Genomic DNA, 18,927 nt, shown 5'->3' with positions numbered 1-18,927 from the left:
TTCAAGTATCTTTGTCTTCAGAAGTTGGGTGAGTGATTGATAGGAAAGAGGGTTTTCCATCGGGGTTTCTCAAGTATGTTTCCTTAGTAGCGATTTTAGCTTAGTAGCTTTATAGCAGTGTTTCCCAAACTTGGGAACTTCAAGATGTATGGACTTCAACTCCCAAAATCCCACAGCCAGCCATGCTGGATGGGGAATTCTGGGAGTTGAAGTCCACACTTCTTAAAGTTCCCAAGTTTGGGAAACACTGCTTTATAGCGATTTTATTATCTTTTGAGGAAATTCATTCCGCCTTCCTATCTTCTTGCATTGTTCATGGCTGTTTTACACACAACTTGAAACTGTTCTATAATTTTGGCATTGTGTATCAATTGTTATGGAAAGGAAAAGGCTACAGATGTATATGTACATACTGTTTTAGGACTAACAATTTACAAAGAACATTTGGCAAAGAAAAAAATTTGAGAAGAAAAAACAAAGGAAAATGTTCCTCCTTCCTTTCTGTTTTGCCACCAAAACTCAGTAGGATTTTGAGTATGGCTGCTCCTCTGTCACAATTTGTAATTCTTAAAAATTCACAGGACTGCTCCGCTCATGATGCAGTCCAGTACTGTTGACTTACAACAGTTCATTTAGTAACTGTTCAAAGTTACAGCAGCACTGTTTTTCACACTTACAATCTTTGTAGCATCCCCATGATCATGTGATCAAAATTCAGATGCTTGGCAACTGGTTCATATTTATGACCATTGCGGTGTCCCAAGATCATGTGATCACCTTTGATGATCTTCTGATTCACTTAACAACTGGGTTACTAACTTATCAACTGCAGTGATTCACTTAACAACTGGGGCAAGAAAGATCGTAAAATGGGGCAAAACTCACTTAAAAAATATCTCACTTAACAAGATAAATTTGGGGCTCCATTGTAGTCATAAGTCGAAGACTACCTGCATATACAGTACATACAAAATCAAAACTATTTGTCAATGTATAAATGCAGATGTAAACAGCAGTAGTTTGTGTTTTTGTTTTAAACAGAGATCTGATACCTATCCTTATAGTTTCAGTATACTGTGATTCTATAATATATTTAAAAAGGCCATTTAAGTGTTTTAAAACCATAAAGGAATTTAAGTTATGATTTTATTAATCTTGGCTTTTTTATGATTCTCCTTAAAGGCCATGTTGTTTGATTCCTTTTTATGGGTTAAGAAATATGCAGAACAATGCCATGTTTCTTTACTAAGTAATAAAACCCACTGCATTCAATCTGATTGCACTTTTCTTTTAAAAATCATTAAGAATTCAATATGCTACTCATTCAATAATACATTAATAAAATAAAGTAGTATTTTCAAATGTCAGAAATAATATTTTAAGACCATTTGTCTTTGCTTTGCTTTCTTTTTTTTTTTTAAGCAAGCCAAGCTAAAATAAGTATTTCCAGGAATGGTGCTTAAATGTAGAATTGAGTCATTGCCCCCCTACCCCAACATGACAATTCCAGAGCACATTTTTAAGGGGACAGTTGAGAACAGCTTTTTGTGATTATGATTTAAATAAATAATCCTGGCTTTTTGGTTTTAACCCATGTTTGTATTCATTTATTTATTTTAGTGGATTTACAGGTGAGCCAACTCTTTCAATTACATCTGGAGGCCAACTGCTAACTAGTGCATCTCATAAAACAGTGAGGACACAGCTGCATATTATAGCACACCCATGACAGCCCAATCTAGTACCATTCTGGGCCAGCTGTAGCTCCCAGGTAATCTTCATTGGCAATACCATGGATGGAGCATTATCCTAATCCAATGGTGAGATGACCAAGGCATAAGTGGCTGTCTGAAGGTATGGGAGACAAAATATTTAAGAACTATTCTCTAGGCCAGGGGTGTTAAACTTGTGTCATCATGGCATTGTCATGTGACGTATTGTGACTTTCCCCCCCCTTTGCTAAACCGGGCATGGGCATGGCCAGTGTGTAACGCATCCAGCCCACGGGCCGCAAGTTTGACAGCCCTGCTGTAGACAAAGAAGGTCGAAACATTTGATAAATCCTAGGAAGCAAACTATTTTTGGAAGCAACTCTGTTTCTTTCCATTCAGACCTGCACAGCCTCCAAGAACTGGGCCAGGACTTCATCAGCCTGGCGTCAAGATATACTATATATAAGGGTATCATAGGCATATTGATGATACCTGATTACAAACTGACAAGATGACCTCACCAGTGGTTTCATGTAGATGTTAAATAACAAGGCAGAAAGAGTTGACCTCAGTGGCATCCCACAAGTGTGGAGTCATGGATGCAGTTTCCTACAATGCCAACACTGGCTGAATTCAGCCACTGTAGAAAGGAGGAAAGCCACAGCAAACCAATGCTTCCATTCTAATCCCCAAAACTGATCCAACAGGATACCATGATCAATGGCATTGAAAGCCACTGAGAGATCAAGGAGTATCAAGTATCAAGGAGCACCATCCTCGTCCCAGCTTTGAAATAGGTCATCATCAGGCATGACCAATAGTGCCTCTCTACTGTATTCTACTTTACTTACTCTTGCCAGGGATGGCATCCTTTTTAAGGCTATCATCTGCTTATACCACACAGCCAAAGGACAGAGGTTTCTGAGTGCTCATCCTTGTCTTAAAGGGAACAGTCAGTCTTTATTTTAGCCAGGATTCACTGAATAATTTTTCATGCAGTTCCTGGTACTTTTATAATGGTCTCCAGATCTGTAACGCGAAGAAATCTTTTTTTTTTTTATCTTGCTGTTTTTCGGTGTTTAGCTGATACAGCTGTACATTTATATTGCAAAAACATTTTTTTTTTTGTTCTGGTTTGTTATAAAATTATTTTTATCCTTCATGATGCTGCGTAATTCTGTCATTGCCTTCCTCCCTATTAATATTTTCTTTACTTTTCCAGCACATTATCATCTTTATTCTTGATTCTAAAAAAATAAACTAGTACCATCATTTCTTTCACCATCAGCTGTGAGTTCCTTAAGTATTTGGTTATTACTTTGGCTGGCATTTCATTTTCTAGCATAACAACTTTTTATTAGTTTGTAATTTACAAAAATAATTAGAAGAATTTAAAAACAAATTAAAGTTAGATGAGATACAGAGATTGGTAGGCACCGAAGGAAGTGTCTGTAGGAAAAGTGGTGCCCACATTATCTATGATTGTATGTGATATTATGCATAGGGAGAAAGCCTGTTGCCAGAATTACATCATCTAAAAATAATTACTTTATTATGGAGATAACACCATGGCAGAACATTAAGAACAGCTGGTGAGACCAAATTGCAGAGAATGCAATATAAATTATACTGGAGACTGATTCAGATGGAGTAAAGGAATATAAGAGACAGATGTTTCAATAATGAAGACTTTCCTAAACAAGTAGCGGAGGTAAAATAAATGAAAAATATTTAGAAAGCTGGGCAGTGGGTAAAGAAAAAAAAAAGTCCTTATATATGAATAGTTTTCTCAAAGATTCAGTCTGGGAGGTAGTCTCAATTCTGAAAAGTTTTAAATTGGCTCTAAAAAGTCTTATCAGTGAGGAAATTTATCACACATGATATCTAACACGAGCCTTAAGCTATAATTAGTTTAATTTAATTTGTTGGATTTTTGAGGCCATCCAACTCCAAAAAGATTCTGGGCAGCTTACAACATTTAAAATGCACAATTAAAGAAACATGACTGCCTGAATAACGCCACATCAAATCCCCTGAATCTAGTACTTCTAAACCCGTGTCTTGTTAAGTGGTATTCTAAGACTTGTATGTTGTTATAAAAAATTAGTGTGGCACAAATAATATGGCACATTATTCCATTCCTGTTATTATTCTTGTAATACATATCATTTTCACTTAAAAGTGTACATAACTATGAAATCTGAATAATAAATTGAAATAAACAACCAAAACTTTTTCTAATATCCAGGCCAGGTCAAACTTAAATGAAACTATATAATAAACATTTTTAACATGCTTTTAAATGGATCTAGCAATATGAATTGTTTTGTCATATCCAAGTTATCATCCATTAAGATCTAATGGAGAAACTGTTGAAAAAAGTGATTTTATCCTAACAGAAAGTTGGACCATCAAATATTTGGACCCTCAAATATCACCATTAAGCCTTATATCACTTCCACAACTCTACTTTTGTGAACTTTGTCCTTAAGTAAACATTGTGATGCATCTAGACTACAGCAGTAAGCGGGAGAATTGATGAAAGCATGGTTGCTGCAGTCTTAGCAACAAAAATGCTTTTATTAAAGCATATCTACTATTGAATATTGTTCTACTTATTCAGATTCGTTTTTTTAGAAGGCAAATACTTGTCAATAAACAAGAATCAATAATCTGTTGAATTCTATTAAAGGGGCATGAATATAATTTAAAGGTTGAAATATGATGAGCTTGATTAAAAGGTTTTTTTTTAACTTTTTAAATGAAAACTAAAGTCATCTTTGAGTTGGACTCTTCTACTCTGTTAACATTGAAAATCGTAGACTCAGTCTAGCCTAGTCTAGGAGAAAACAATAATTGGTTCCACACAATTAAAGTATCTTTGTTATTATACCTGTTTTCTTTAATCTCATACAATCAAACTAAATATTTTAGGTTTTACTACACTGCTGAAGAATCCTTATGTGGATATGGGGGAATCCCCCCGTTTAACTATATAGTGATCAACCTTTGTTGAATTAAACATTGGAAGAAATGTAAAATGAAACAGAAAGAAATTGCTGATTTACATTTTTGTAAATCTTGAATACAGATTTAGAATAATCATCTGGATGACAGTAAGAATGACAGCATTCATCTTAAATAATCTTGTATGTAGGCTGTTAAGAATATTCAAAATTTCCTTTAACTTGAAATCTTCCAAAGTTGAGCCCAACTTACTGAAGAAAAACACTAAACTATCTTTAACCCTGTATCAACATATGATGCTACTGGGAATGGTAAGTTAATTCCAAGGAGAATTAATTGCTTATGACTTACAGTTGTAAAAACAAACAACGTAATTCTGCATTAGGGCATATTTAATTTTTGTTTAAAATAAACATTAATTTAATTTAATATAATTCATGGTATGAATTGGTAATAAAAATGAAATTTTAGAGATTGACAGATTAAAAAATGCCTATTTTTGTTGCTGTAAAGATCAACAATGATAATCACTGTATAATAAAAAAATGTTTCTAGATCAAGAGTGTTGCTGAGGAGAGGGGAATCTGGAATCTACAGAGCTTATATTTGACCATAAAATCATGAAATAAAGATATCTTAATGCATAACCAAAAGAAAAAGAAAATGTATGGTTTATAAAAACACTATAAGTTAGTGACTTTTAACATGAACGGGGATGGTAAAATTAATATGGCTGTGAAAATATTGATAATGATCCTGAAAGTGTTTTTGACCTTGAGTGAGCACAGAATGTCTTTGATATTTACTGAAATAACTACTGGTTTTTTTTCTTGTTTCTGCATTAACTGGAAAAAACATGACAGTCTTTTAAGAAATAGCAATAGCACTTAGACTTACATACTGCTTCAGTGTTTTCAGACCTCTCTAAGCTATTTACAGAGTCAGCATACTGTCCCTAACAATCTGGGTCCTCATTTTACCAACTTTGGAAGGATGGAAGGCCGAGTCAACCTTGAGCCATTCAGAATCGAACTCCTGGAGTGAGCAGTGAGTTAGCCCTGCAATACTGCATTCTAACCACTGCACCACCACAACTCTATCAATCCATCTATTAAAATTACTATGACTCTATAAGGAAGATATAGGAGTAGAAATGTAACAACAAACAAGTGGAAACAGAAAAAATGCAGATTGTAGAAATAAAATTGTGTATACTGTTATTTATATAAGTAAATAAATCAATATTAGAATTATATGTATAAAGGATACATTGAAATAAGGGAGAAAAAATGGGTAAGTAAGAAATGTTTTACCAATGCAAACTGTTGGAAAGAAAAAATTGTTAAAGATTCTTTTTTGTTTTTTTTTTAAAAAATGTTTAATAAAACTATTTTTTTAAAAAATTACTATGACTCTTAAAACAACCAAAGCTCTTTAAGGCTGAACTTATTTATGTGTAATTTATTTATTTATTTATGTGTAATTATATTTTCGTTTTTTACTTTTAGCAATTCAGCTAAGTTTAGAGTTAAACAAAAAATCATATTCCAAGAATATTCCTTATCAAATTTAGAAGAGATGGAGTGGAGTGTCTCCTGGATAACTCCTGGATCCTCAGCTCTTCAGCTTCTGTATCATTGACTTAAATGAAGGATATAAAAAAATGCTTATCAAGTCTATAAAGAGTTGGATGTGACAGCTAATAATTAAGAAAGGAGGAATACAGCAATTTGTTTTTTATAATTTTTATTGAGAATGTTTATTTAATAAAAGAAAGAAATGTATAAAATAAAGAAAAATGTTACATGAGAGGAATGTCATGCAAATCCTAACTGCCTATTCCTGGCTTGGCACTAGCACTTCATTTTATATTGGGTGTTAGAAAACTTCTGTTTCTCAGGAGTGAAAAATTCAAGACTTCTCAGTGTGATCTCATGCCACTTTAATCACCCCATTTATGGTCATGAAATATGTAAAGAATTAGAGACAATTAAACCTCCCAAAAGCCAGTTAAAGGAAAATGGTATACCTTTAAATTTTAATCGCTTTCTGACCCCTTTCCATTCATATTTGTTCTCTCTGATTTGATCCATTATGTGCCATCAAGACAGTGTCAACTCTTTGTGACCACATAGATAGATTCTCTTTCCTCTTACTTTTGCCAACAGTAGATCCTTATCCAGAGAGCTAGGTCTTCATATAATATGCCCAAAGTAATAATTTGAGCCTGGTAACTTGTGCCTTGAGTGAGAATGCTTGGTTCATTCATTCAATGATCTATTTGTATTTTTGGCTGTCCTTGTGTTCTTGGCTTATCTATCTATCTATCTATCTATCTATCTATCTATCTATCTATCTATCTACCTACCTACCTACCTACCTACCTACCCACCCACTCATCGATCCATCATTCGATCGATCCATCGTTCGATCGACCCATCCATCCAAACATTTCAAAAGCATTTCTATATAATATCCAGTTTTATTTTACAATAGTTATTGTTGCAGAACAAAATGTCTAAAATTAAAGAGTGAAAGAAGTAAGGGTAAAAATATCATACACATTAAACCACCAAGAGAAGACAAGCAGGCAAAAGAAAAAAACAAGAGGAGAAGGTATAGCAGAACTTCCTATGAGCCTTGTTTTCATATTAAGCATTATATTATACACCATAAAATTCTTATTTGATCAGGATTTTGAAGCAATACATGGAACCAGGAAGGTATGTGTGTGTTTAACTGTTTCCTTTTAAGAAGCCTATTTTTTGAAGCATTATTCGCAGATTTTATTTGACACAAAATGCTGTAGTTACATCTGGAATGAAGTATGTTTCCCTTCTAGTGTTCAAAAAAAACCTATGAATTTTATCTCTCATATATTTAAAAGATGCCAATTTCTCAAATTCATCAAGGAGAAAAAAATATCAGTATACAGAACATGAAGGAATGTATTGCTAACAGAATATATATTTTGTTTTTATATGGCCTGACAATAAAATCCAAAATAGTGAATATTCTTACTCATGTTACATAAATGGTATACAAAGCACCATAATGTTTCTCCTTTCCATTTCAATTAAGTAGTTTTATTGTAATAAATAAACTCTGTGACACATACATCATTGGCCATTTTTTAGATCATCATGAATGGCAGACTGCCCAGTCTCCTACTCCATGAGTCTCCTATGTTGGATCAAGTGAAATTTCTGTAATTCTTATCAAAATTGGAAAGAAAAAGTTTGGAACCAAACAGGAACTATCAAACAGAGAATTTTTGCTTCTACCCCAGATTTATACAAGTCTTCCTTCTTTATTTGCCCTTAAACTTTTCTGTTGAAAACAAATACTTAACTATATTTAAAGGAAGAAAGGTCACAATCACTTAATCTTTTTTTTTTTTTTAGATTTGTTCTGTGCCCAAGGATAATCACTCCTTTGACACACAAGTTCAACAATTTGTCTCTGAAAGTGTCATTGTGCTGAATGCTCTGCTGGTTCACAATTCCTTTACATCACTGAACATGCATCTTACATATCTTCTAGGGTGATGCTTTGTTTAAAAACTTCTGACAAGCAAGCAATTTGGGTTACCTAAAGCTATTATTTATTCCGTTTTTGTCACTGGGGGATTAAAGATAAACCACAAGGCACACTTGTCATCATGCCTACATCAGAAAATTTATTTCATTTCAAAACATTATTCTCTCAGAAAGACCCTATATAACCTTTATAACAAGGGAAAATGCTCTGACGAGTTTCTCATCAGCATTAGAGCAACCATCAGGAGTAGAAAGATTCTTCCTATCCTTTTTTGATGCATCTATTCCTGTAAGATTTTGAATCACCTAACAAAAAATCAGTATCTACTAACTAACATAGGTGGTAGATGCTGATGTTGAACAGAGACCAAATACTCATCTTTCTGATACATCAAATGCTCAGTTTCTATATTAAATTCTTTATTAATTTACAGTCCATGTTTGGCCATATAGAACTTCAGAGTACTGACAGGGCAAACCACTAGAATATAAATTGAGAGTAAATCCCTCTCCTACCAGCACTGATGTTACCTAGTTAGGGTAACAAAATGTCTGCTAGAATACAGAAAGCTCAGAGAGCACCAAGGACCATTCATTTCAACCCCAATTCTCATTTATCAATAAAAGAACTTCTTCTAGAACTTTTTTTTCTGATTAAATAAATTTGAGATGCCTTTCTTAGCAATGATGAAATCCAAATTGTTTTACTACCAGTTCTGTGGGTGTGGCTTGGTGGGTGTGGTATGGCTTGGTGGGCGTGGCTAGGGAAGGATAATGCAAAATCTCCATTCCCACCCCACTCTGGGGCCAGCCAGAAGCGGTATTTGCCAATTCTCCAAACTGCTCAAAATTTCCGCTACCAGTTCTCCAGAACCTGTCAGAACCTGCTGAATTTCCCCCCTGTTTCTTAGTAAGAATAACTTTTCTAGGTATCTGGGCCAGCAGGAACAACACTTGCTGGGCTGAAGATCTATACCTTACAGCAAATCAGCACCATGGCCCAGAAGTCAGATTATAGTTCAATAATATCTGGGGAGTCATACATTCTCCTCCCATGGCTATCAGAAAGGTCACTCAATTTATTAAGCTTGGAACTACTAAATATGTCAAAAAATGTGTAAAATTCTCAAACAATTTATTTGAGAACATATTAAGACTTCTTGTTAAACATAGTCATTTGGTGACAAACTTTGATGGGAGTGGTCTAAAGATGGCGATGAGTGAGCAGCTTTAAATCTATGTCTGTTTTATTTTACTTCATCTTTGAACTTGCTATTCTCATTTTATATTCTTTTAATTTACTTTTTATAAACAGTAATACCTGGAAGGTCATCTATCCATAAAATATAAAGCAGAACTCAAGAATGGGAAAAAGGAAGAAGAGACTCCACAACAAAGATTCCACCAAAACCTTTAAAGAAGAAAATGGATGAATTTGTGATAAATAGATAATTTCAGTAAGTAACTATGACATACAGTCTCCAAACAGACATAACCCACATAACTCTTATAACACTTCAGAATGGGATCTATAGATAGAAATTGAAAGGTAACAGCTTACAGAACTTTCTTCTTCCCTGGTGGGGAATACTCTTCCCTCCCCAGATTGCTGCTGTTTGTTCAGCAGCTGCATTGCTTATGCAAGATGGGGATGATATGCACTTAAAAAGGGGAAATGTAACAGTTCATAACTGTGGATGGCGATGGCGATGGCGATGCCTGATCAGAACACAAACTGTCATCATGATCTTTGAACCTTTGACTTCAGTCAAAAATTAGACTACTAGAAGAGTCCTTTGTAAAGTATACTCATAGTTTAGTTTAGTTTTAGTTTTTATTGAATTTGTATACCGCCCTACTCCCGAAGGACTCAGGGCGGTGAACAGCCATAAAATAAAACAATATAAATACAAAATTTAAAATAGAATAAAACGAATTAAATAATTTGGCTGAACAAATTTAAAACCCCAATACTTTAAAACCAAATTTAAAATTTCCATTTAAAAAGGGGAAAGACTTAGGTCAGGCCAGCCTGATGAAACAAGAAAGTCTTGAGCGCACGAGGTACGCAGATCTGGGATCCTCCATATCTCCGGGGGGAGCTCGTTCCAGATACTAGGTGCCCCCACAGAGAAGGCTCTCCCCCTGGGGGCCGCCAGTCGACATTGTTTGGCCGATGGCACCCGGAGGAGTCCCTCTCTATGGGAGTGTACTGGTTGGTGGGAGGCTATTGGTGGTAGCAGGCGGTCCCGTAAATAGCCAGGTCCTAAGCCATGGAGCGCTCTAAAGGTGATAACCAAAACCTTGAAGCGCACTCGGAAGACCACCGGGAGCCAGTGCAGCTCATGCAGGAGAGGTGTTACATGGGAGCGCCACGTCGCTCCCATCACCAACCGCGCGGCCGCACTCTGCGCCAGTTGGAGCCTCCGAGTGCTCCTCAAGGGGAGCCCCATGTAGAGAGCGTTACAATAGTCCAGACGGGAGGTGACGAGGGCGTGAGTGACCGTGCGTAAAGAGTCCCAAACTACAAAGGGACGCAACTGGCGGATCAGGCGAACCTGATGAAAAAGTCACCCAAATAAAACAGCAGAAGCTGTAAAGACACCTGCTGCTCATGGCAACAAGCAGCTAACAGGGGAATTTAGAGCTAACCCCACTCCTGAATCTACTAGGAGAGAAAGAAATACCTGGGAAGGCTTAACTCTCAAGTCAAAAAAAGGCAGAGATGAAATAAGTGCAATTATTACTTATAAACCAATCAGATCACTCTGCAGATTTCCAATAACGCAGTGAATAGGGAATCATAAGGACTTCAAAAAAGTAGTTATTCTAGCCTTGACTGACCCAGCTGCTCTTTGATAGATCTACTACACGCCAATGGCTGCCATATAAAAGAGACTGCATGAGAATTCTGCTCACATTTAAGCAATTTCAAAATCCACAGCATGCTTTTTAACATAAAGCTTTTCTTGAGCACCTTCTCAATATTCCCAGTACATGTTTTCTGTTCAGAGAAAGCTAGCCCATTTTTGGATCAGTTTTCCCAAAAGGATATTACCACTTTAAATCTAACAATTTGAATCCATATAATTTCAGGGATCTTTCACTAGCAGTGACCTTAACAAAGAAGAGCTCTAATCAACAGACTGCATTATCTACAGCTAGAGAGTCTGCTGAGGACTCACTGAAAGAAAAGTTGATTGACTCATTTGGTACACTGCCAGATTCAGAGCAAGCAGATATCATACAGAGAGTGGATAAATTAACAGAAACACTGGTGACAATAGTCTCTATAGCAAAACCATTAATTAATTTTATCCTATCATGTATTCAGGACTGTCAATCAACAAATTGCTAATGCTGCCACAATCACAAAAAGCCTGGGTACACTGACCACCAATGGAGAACTTTTAATGTCTAATCCTGACAATCTGCAGCTTGACAAAGTGCTACATCAATGACAGAATCTACACAGACCCTGAAAAAAAAGCTAATTTCTTGTCTTCATTGGATCCAGACATGCTTTTTAATACCAATACCTCCTATAGTGTAGCTCCCCAATTGTATTCCACTGAAATTACTTTTAAATTATTAAGGCAGCTAGATGGATATGCTGAAGATCAAACTGACCAAGGAGAAGAACTCTTATCCCAGCTATTAGCAACTACTTACAGAGAGAAGTCTGGCTTTGGGCTTCATGCTATCCCTGGAATAGATACTTCTAATACTGATATTATTTTCTCTGACACCCAAAATGTCATTTTTCTGGCAGCTGATCTTAACACTAAGCAGTATGAACCAATTTATATTCCCATCGCTCTTGATGATCTGCCTCTTACAATGGCCATTACTGGGAACTCAGACTTTCATCCAAGTTCAAAAACCCTAACAATTATTTCATGGAATACTGCAGGCTGGAATGCTAAATCCAAAAACTCTGCTTTTCATGAATTATGTTGCTGAATTTACCTGGCTAGAAAACAGCTGATTTACAAGCAGGGAGGGAAGTCATTTTCACTTTTAGCAGCTCTTGGATCGTGACTTAAGTATACAAATTTCAAGTAAACTACAATTAAAAATTATACAGTTAAACCCAATGGGAGTACTATGCAATGTCTGTGCTGCTAAAATTTAATAATGTTCTATTACTTGTGGACTAAATTTGAAGCATACATTAGTATCCTTATGATTAATAACTCCTCTACTTACAATATGTAATAGTTTCTGGTGATCTAAATGTAAAGGCAGGGCAAACGATAAGATGCTTTTTACTCAATCCCATCAATACTTCAGAAATAGTTGCATTCCCCCCTACAAAGCCAGCAATCTAAAAATTGAAAAGGGGATTAGAAGGGGCAGTGTTCATTACAAAACTTTGTATCTGTTGAATGGATCTAACAATAGTGATTTGCCTGATGAATTCTCCCACTGGGTTGGATCAGGGTTTTCCCTGATTGATTACACTTTAATTTCAATGGAATTTAATTACTCTTGTATAGAAATTTCATCTAGACAATCAACTTGAAACTGACCATCTTCCCTGTATTAGTTATAAAAACATTCAGCTATGGCTTTCTGGAAACAGAATCTACTCCAGTTTTGGAACAGAGTAAAACTGTAGTAAAACTAAGATTCCGATATTGTAAAGAGACCTAAACTGCATGCCTGAAGAATAAATGGCCAAAGTGAAATCTTTTAAAAATTTGGGTATGAGTTTCCATGTACTTTGAACCAGAGTACACACCAAAATTATTGTTAAAACAAATTGCTCAAAAAACAGCAGCTGCAATTCAATCTTTGCATTTCACCAGAATAACAGAGCATATCCCACCAGCTCTAAAATTATATTCAGCTAAGGCTCAAGCACAACTAGGCAGACTTTTATTATCTACTGATAAACTAACTGTAATATTTTATCTGGCTTTTACTTTATTTTTAATATGTTTTTGTTTGCAATTCTGGTGCAAACAAAATGACTATAATAACTGACTATATAACTCCCGTCCTCTGAAGGATTACCATGATTTTTGTCATTTCTGAATAACACATGTAATGTCATATTCAAGAGCATATTGATGCAAGCTCTGTTCTCTCAGCCTCACAAGTAAACTTAATATAATGCTGAAAAAAGTCACAGGCAACCTGGTATTCTGTTTGTTTAGAAAACAGCAAGTGGGCAGAGGATCCAATTTATGAGGGAGATACAGTAGCACCCTGTCCATTTGGTGGTGGAGCTCTTCAAAGTGTTTTTCAAAATGATTACTTTTCCATTTTTAACTGATTTGTTGTTGTTAGTTGCGAAGTCGTGTCCGACCCATCGCGACCCTATGGACAACGTTCCTCCAGGCCTTCCTGTCCTCTACCATCCTCTGGAGTCCATTTAAGCTCATGCCGACTGCTTCAGTGACTCCATCAGCCACCTCATTCTCTGTCATCCCCTTCTTCTTTTGGCCTCAATCTTTCCCAGCATTAGGCTCTTCTCCAGGGAGTCCTTCCTTCTCATTAGGTGGCCAAAGTATTTGAGTTTCATCTTCCGGATCTGGCCTTCTAAAGAGCAGTCAGGGTTGATCTCCTCTAGGACTGACCGGTTTGATCGCCTTGCAGTCCAAGGGACTCACAGGAGTCTTCTCAAGCACCATAGTTCAAAGGCCGCAATTCTTTGGCGCTCAGCCTTTCTTATGGTCCAAATTTCACAGCCATACATTGCAACTGGGAACACCATAGCCTTGACTATACACACATTTGTTGTCAGGGTGATGTCTCTGCTTTTTAGTATGCTGTCTAGATTTGCCATAGCTTTCCTCCCCAGGAGCAAGCGTCTTTTAATTTCTTGGCTGCAGTCCCCATCTGAGGTGATCTTGGAGCCCAGGAAAATAAAATCTGTCACTACCTCCATTTCTTCCCCATCTATTTGCCAGGAATTGAGAGGGTCGGATGCCATGATTTTAGTTTTCTTAATGTTGAGTTTCAAGCCAAATTTTGCACTCTCCTTCTTCACTTGCATCAAGAGGCTCTTTAGTTCCTTTTCACTTTCTGCCATTAGTATCATCTAATGGTGGTATCATCTGCACAACTGAGGTTTTTAACTAATATTAATCATTAAATTAAAAGATAGATACTTTAAACTTTAAAAGTTAATTAATTTAAACTTTTTCATCAAATATTTGCTTATATCATATGGTGTGTATTAAAATGCATATATGTGTTATTTGCAAGCCTCACACAACAGTAAATTCTAAGAGTCTATGCAGCAATAAATAACAGAAAATTGCCTTAAAATATGGCAATTGGTACTGATATGCTTGGTAAGGCATAGCAATAGATTATATGACTCCCACCTTAATGATGTCCAAGAAATCTCCATTCCCGTACACCCTGGGTTAGGGTGGGCATTGAGCCCCTTATCAGATTTCATATGTTTCAAAAATTGATCTTTCTAGTTTTTTTTTTATTATCTTTTAATGCCTATCACCTTCCTTTATCCCTTATCCTATTCAAGGTTTAAAGATTCATGGATTCTTCAGAAAAAATATGCAATTTTACTTTTTTAAAAAACATTTTTTCATTTCAATATTCTATCAACTACATTGTATTTTCATATATTTTTATTTATGCATTTATTTACTTAAAACATTTATATCGCCATCCATCTTATAACCAATTCTCAGTGGCTTTATATCATGTATACCAGGGGCGAAATGCTCCCGGTTTGGACTGGATCGCTCGATCCAGTAGTGATGGAGGCGGGTGGTTCGGAGAACCAATAGCAAAAATCCCTGCCCCTCCCATTGCCCAGCTGACCCGCGCTATCATCAGAAGCTTTTTTTTAATTTTCAAAAGCATTTTTTCTACAACCTCTTTGGCTGAAAAAATGCTTTTAAAAGTAAAAAAAAGCCTCTGATGATCGCACGGCTCAGCTGGGATCATCAGAGGCTTTTAAAAGCATTTTTTCTACAATCTCTTCAGCCGAAGAGGTTATAGAAAAAATGTTTTTAAAGGGGAAAAAAGCCGCTGCAGATCAGGCAAGTCAGTCATCAGAGGCTTTAAAAAAAAGGCCTCTGCTGATCAGGCAAGTCAGCTGGGATCATCAGAGGCTTTAAAAAAAAAAGAAAGTCTTTGCCGATCAGGCAAGTCAGCTGGGATCGTCAGAGGCTTTTTAAAAAAAAAGAAAGAAAGCCTCTGCTGATCAGGCAAGTCAGCAAGGATCGTCAGAGGCTTCAAAAGCATTTTTTTTACAACCTCTTCAGCCGAAGAGGTTGTAGAAAAAATGGCTTTAAAACTAAAAAAAAAAAAAAAAAAAAAAAAAAGTTGGCCACGCCCACTCAGTCATATTACCCACCACCACCAAGCCATGCCCACAGAACTGGTAGTAACAAATTTTACATTTCACCACTGATATATACCTATGGCACATATAATTTTCAACATCCAATTCCAAAAATCACTGGATATCTATCTATCTATCTATCTATCTATCTATCTATCTATCTATCTATCTATCTATCTTTTATGTACACTGAGAGCATATGCACCAAGAGAAATTCCTTATGTGTCCGATCACACTTGGTCAATAAAAAATTCTATTATATTCTATTGTATTCTATTGTATTGTATTCTATTGTATTCTATCTATCTATCTATCTATCTATCTATCTATCTATCTATCTATCTATCTATCATTTACCTACCTACATCAATCTATCCATCCCTCCATGCATCCATCTATCATCTAATCTGTTTGTGTGTGTGTACACACAGATCAGCCATGCAGTCAGATATCTATAGATATCTATATCTTTTAGATATAAAATCTAAAAACTTTCCATTTAATTAATGAAATTTAATTAATGAATTAATTTGCCATTTAATTAATGAAAATAACGTAAAATATAGTTAGTGCTTCCACAAATATTAGATGAAAAAAACTGTAAAAAAGTCGAATATTAGATGAAACTGTAAAAAAGCCAAATATTAGATGAAAAAAACTGTAAAAAAAGGGCAGAGGCCAATTGTCTGAACTGTGAATCTTACAGCATTTTCCAAAATGAGATTAAAAATTCAAAATGACCATTGCACCTATGTAAATGAGAGGAAGATTTGCAGATCAAGTTAGAAGCCTGATTTTATGTTTTTAATAGGCAATAAATCTGGCTGCAATACTAAACCTTCATATTTAATCCTGGAAAAAATATGTATTACTATTCCATGAAACTTTTAAAACGGCCATATAAATAGTTGACAATTACCAAGCAATGTTTCATATCATATTGGACTAAAGACTAGTCCAACAGTCTTTAGACTAAAATACTTTATATTGCCTTACCTGGTACATTCCAACTCCAATATGTTTGGGCTCAATTTTCACTAGCTCAGCTAAGGGATCTTGTACACGTCTTGCAATGGAAACTGGGGGGAGAAAACAGAGCAAGAAATGGTATTATGTGGAATGCAAGACAAATAAAATTACTGTACTTTTCATTAGGTTTACTTAGTGGAATGAATTTTCATTCTGTTTTTTAACTGCACAGAAAATAAAGCTGTAGTGTACGTTAAAATTAAGTCTCAAATGAGAAAATACATATTGTGGTGATCGCGAGCAGCATGTTTTCATTAATTTAACTTGAAAAAAATCTTGCCAGGCATGTACAGTGAAAAATAGAGTGATTGTAAGAATGCAAACAACACATTAAGAGGACCACATGCCACAGTAATCAAGTATTAACATTAATTAGTTTAGACAAATTATATAAACAGCTGGAATTTTTGTGTTTTCTCATTGCCTCTATTTCCATATATTTTCTCTCACTCCCTGTTTCCTCAACTCAAAACAGCTTACAAAATTCCAACATAAATGCCACAAAGGCAGAGGCCAGACTTTTATGTAAAGTAATCTTTACATAAAAACAGCCTGAAAAATCTGTGCTATATGGCCATACAACATAACAGTAGATCATTAGCAATTCAAAAAAATGTATATGTTTCAGTCAGTTGATGGGAGTTGATGGGAGAGTTGATGGGAGTCAGGTATAGTTATTGAATGAATGAATGAATGAATGAATTAATTAATTAATTAATTAATGAATTAATTAATTCTAAGAAACTAACTCCTTTCATATTCAATGTTAATTACAAATTTGACTTTCAGGTTGAATTATGGAAATACTACAAACATATCCAGGTTTCTTAATATTAGTGCATCAAATCTTTGATTCTGAAATATCTGAAGAATACTAGATTGAGAAAGGATGCCCCCGTTATTCATTTTAAGCAACACAAAGTATACAATAATTATGCTTTTGAAAGATTGCTTTTTTTTTAGCTTATATTGTTTAAGTGTGTTCTCATTTGTATTATAGTAAATAAATATAACCATAGGTCAGGGATCCCCAAACCCCAGGTCATGGCCCACTACCAGGCCATGGCCTATTCAGAACCGGGCCGTGTGAGTGGTGGGTCGGTGTACACATGCATCCACGAGCCATCTCGCCACTTGCACAAGTTGAGCTTGTGCGCTGGCCTGCCACTCGCATGGCCCAGTTCCCCTCCGCGCCCCCCGGGCTGTCAAGCTGCAAAGGTTGTGGACTGGTTCCCTATGTGACAAGCATGTCCTGAGTAAGTTTTCTTTTCTTTTTGTGACTGGCAATCACTTGGGGATTCAGGAAGATATTAGTTGTTTTTACATTAGTTAGACGAGAGGTTACAGTTTGCACTCACTCTTTTTCTCAGAGCGTGAAGAAAGTAGAAGAGGAACAGGGTGGAAAACCTGAGAGTGGTGATCAGAGAAACAAAGCGACAAGGAGGGGAAAGAACAGAAACATAGTGACAAGAGACTGGAAAGAAAGAGAGAGAGAGGAGTGGAGAGCAAGGTGACAATAAGATATAGTAGGGTAGAAACAAGAGGTGTAGAAATTTGTAAAGAAGAGTTGAACACAACGATACATGTAAAGACCTTGCGAGAAGGGGCAACAAGGGAGCCAGTTATTCAATATATCTCCCAGGGTTGTTATTGTGGAGAAACTAGGAAGAGGAAGGAGTATGTTAACTGTCTTGAGTTACTTATAAAGTACTAAAGGTGGGGAAAAATCTAATAAATAAATAATTGCATAGACAAATGTAGCCTTAGAATAAGATAGAATTAGTTCTTCTGGTCATGTTTCCTGTCTGGTCTGACATCCATCTTGCAAGTCTCCTTTCCTGTAATTGCAACTAGGGGAGGGGAAGAGTTGGAAACTAAGTGGCCTGGTAGACCTGGCCTTGGATGCCTATTGTTCTGACTTGTGTTGGAGGGATAGTGGTGTCTGGGGATTGTGACTATTCCACCACATACTTGGTAATAATTTCCAAATAGCTTCTCTTTGTGTGCCTATCCCAGGAAGTTGTTTGTTTTACTAAAGGACTGCAATAGAGGATGAAACAGAACTGATACTTAGGGCTTCTGTGGAGAAAGACAAGGAATGAAAGTGAACAAATACTGGTAAGCACTCATGTTCAGGCCTGCACCGTGAGCAATAAGAACAGCAAAAGTTTGCAATTTTCCACACACTGTCTGGCATCAGTAATTAGGGTAGCCGGTTTGTTGTTGGGGAGGGGCAGGTGGGATGATCTGGCAACAGGCCAATGTGAGATGTCCGCTAAGTATCCTATTGATGAAATCTGTCACATTCACTTTGATCTGGGCTGTACTTGGATGCATCTTGATAAGCTTATCA

General features: G+C 36.0%; 1 protein-coding gene across 1 annotated transcript in view; it reads right to left on the bottom strand.

The window, feature by feature from the left end:
- Window positions 1-18,927, bottom strand: part of SRBD1 (S1 RNA binding domain 1) — a 147,818-nt gene that overhangs the window by 55,878 nt on the left and 73,013 nt on the right. The window contains exon 16 of the mRNA XM_070948314.1: window positions 16,542-16,624. Coding sequence (XP_070804415.1) covers window positions 16,542-16,624 — 83 coding nt within the window. The remainder of the gene's footprint in view (window positions 1-16,541; window positions 16,625-18,927) is intronic.

The sequence above is a fragment of the Pituophis catenifer genome, unplaced genomic scaffold, assembly GCF_029215685.1.
Source record: "Pituophis catenifer annectens isolate HBS135680 unplaced genomic scaffold, rPitCat1.0.hap2 SCAF_1, whole genome shotgun sequence".
NCBI lineage: Eukaryota > Metazoa > Chordata > Lepidosauria > Squamata > Colubridae > Pituophis > Pituophis catenifer.
This window is presented reverse-complemented; position numbering and strand designations above follow the sequence as displayed.